General features: G+C 30.8%; 1 protein-coding gene across 1 annotated transcript in view; it reads left to right on the top strand.

Annotated features, from left to right (window-relative positions):
* Positions 1–1,101, top strand: part of NR2C1 (nuclear receptor subfamily 2 group C member 1) — a 33,079-nt gene that overhangs the window by 12,618 nt on the left and 19,360 nt on the right. Inside the window, exon 3 of the mRNA XM_019641683.1 lies at positions 1,007–1,088. Within this exon, the coding sequence (XP_019497228.1) occupies positions 1,007–1,088 (82 nt within the window). The remainder of the gene's footprint in view (positions 1–1,006; positions 1,089–1,101) is intronic.

The following is a 1,101-nucleotide window of genomic DNA, read 5'->3' on the forward strand; positions in this document are numbered from 1 at the left end:
GGCCGGCCCTGTTTTTTAAGTTTTTATTAAAGACTTTTACGGTGATATAAAAAGAAGTGATGCCACTATAAAATAATAAAGGACAGCTATTTTAAGAACTGTTTAAAGTTTTTAAAATCAGAATTACTCCTGAAGGCATTCATACCTCTAAGAGAAGAGAAAGAATCAAAGCAGTGGATTACTTTGTGGGTTGTTTTAAAGCAGGGGGAGGTGTTTACTAAATGCTATATCACATTTTTTGGATTTAATTTGTTTACTTTTCAAAAGATTGAACGAAAACAATGAAAAGGTTGAAGGACAAACCTAAAAGAAGAAACTAGTATTTTTTTCCCAGCATTATATTAGCCGTACATAGTGATGAGCCCTTTATATAATCGAAAGAGGCCTAGCAATTTACCCTAGGCCACCCCACCTAAGCCCACTTATTCTCCAGAGTCAGTGGTCTCAACCACTTAAACCTAACCCAAACCTGAGACAACCAATTAATGAAAAGTTTACACCTTTGTATGTCAATTTCCATAATTATAAGTAAATGCATCAACAAAATTTTTTTCTTTATAATTCCTTTTCTATTTGAAAATTCAGACTTATATTTTATACTGGTATGGTATATTTAAATCATGTCATTCCACGTGGGAAGGTTCTAAGCCATTCGAATACAAATGTCATGACAGGACTGATGACTGCTGCAGTAATTTGATGTGTTCCATATGCAAAATAAGGGCTTAATGAGACGCATTAAAAATACTCATGTATTTGTGTTTAACATTAAAATGTCTTTATTTTAATGAAATTGTGGAACAAATTAAAAAGGTATTCTGTCTTTGCTTCTTATAACATTGAAATTTTTACCTATATATGTTAAGAAAATTACAAGTAGCTTAATTGTTATATGCATAATAATAGTTCAAGGTTTTAGAATAACATCAAAAAGTAAGACTGATTTAATGGTTTTTTAATTTTTTATCTCAGAGTATTGAGTAATAACAAATTATTATTTCTTTAGCTCTTAACAGATAATTCTTCCCCAGACCAAGGACCAAATAAAATGTTTGATCTTTGTGTAGTATGTGGAGACAAAGCATCAGGTAACGTTAAAAA

The sequence above is a fragment of the Hipposideros armiger genome, unplaced genomic scaffold, assembly GCF_001890085.2.
Source record: "Hipposideros armiger isolate ML-2016 unplaced genomic scaffold, ASM189008v1 scaffold_63, whole genome shotgun sequence".
Taxonomy (NCBI): domain Eukaryota; kingdom Metazoa; phylum Chordata; class Mammalia; order Chiroptera; family Hipposideridae; genus Hipposideros; species Hipposideros armiger.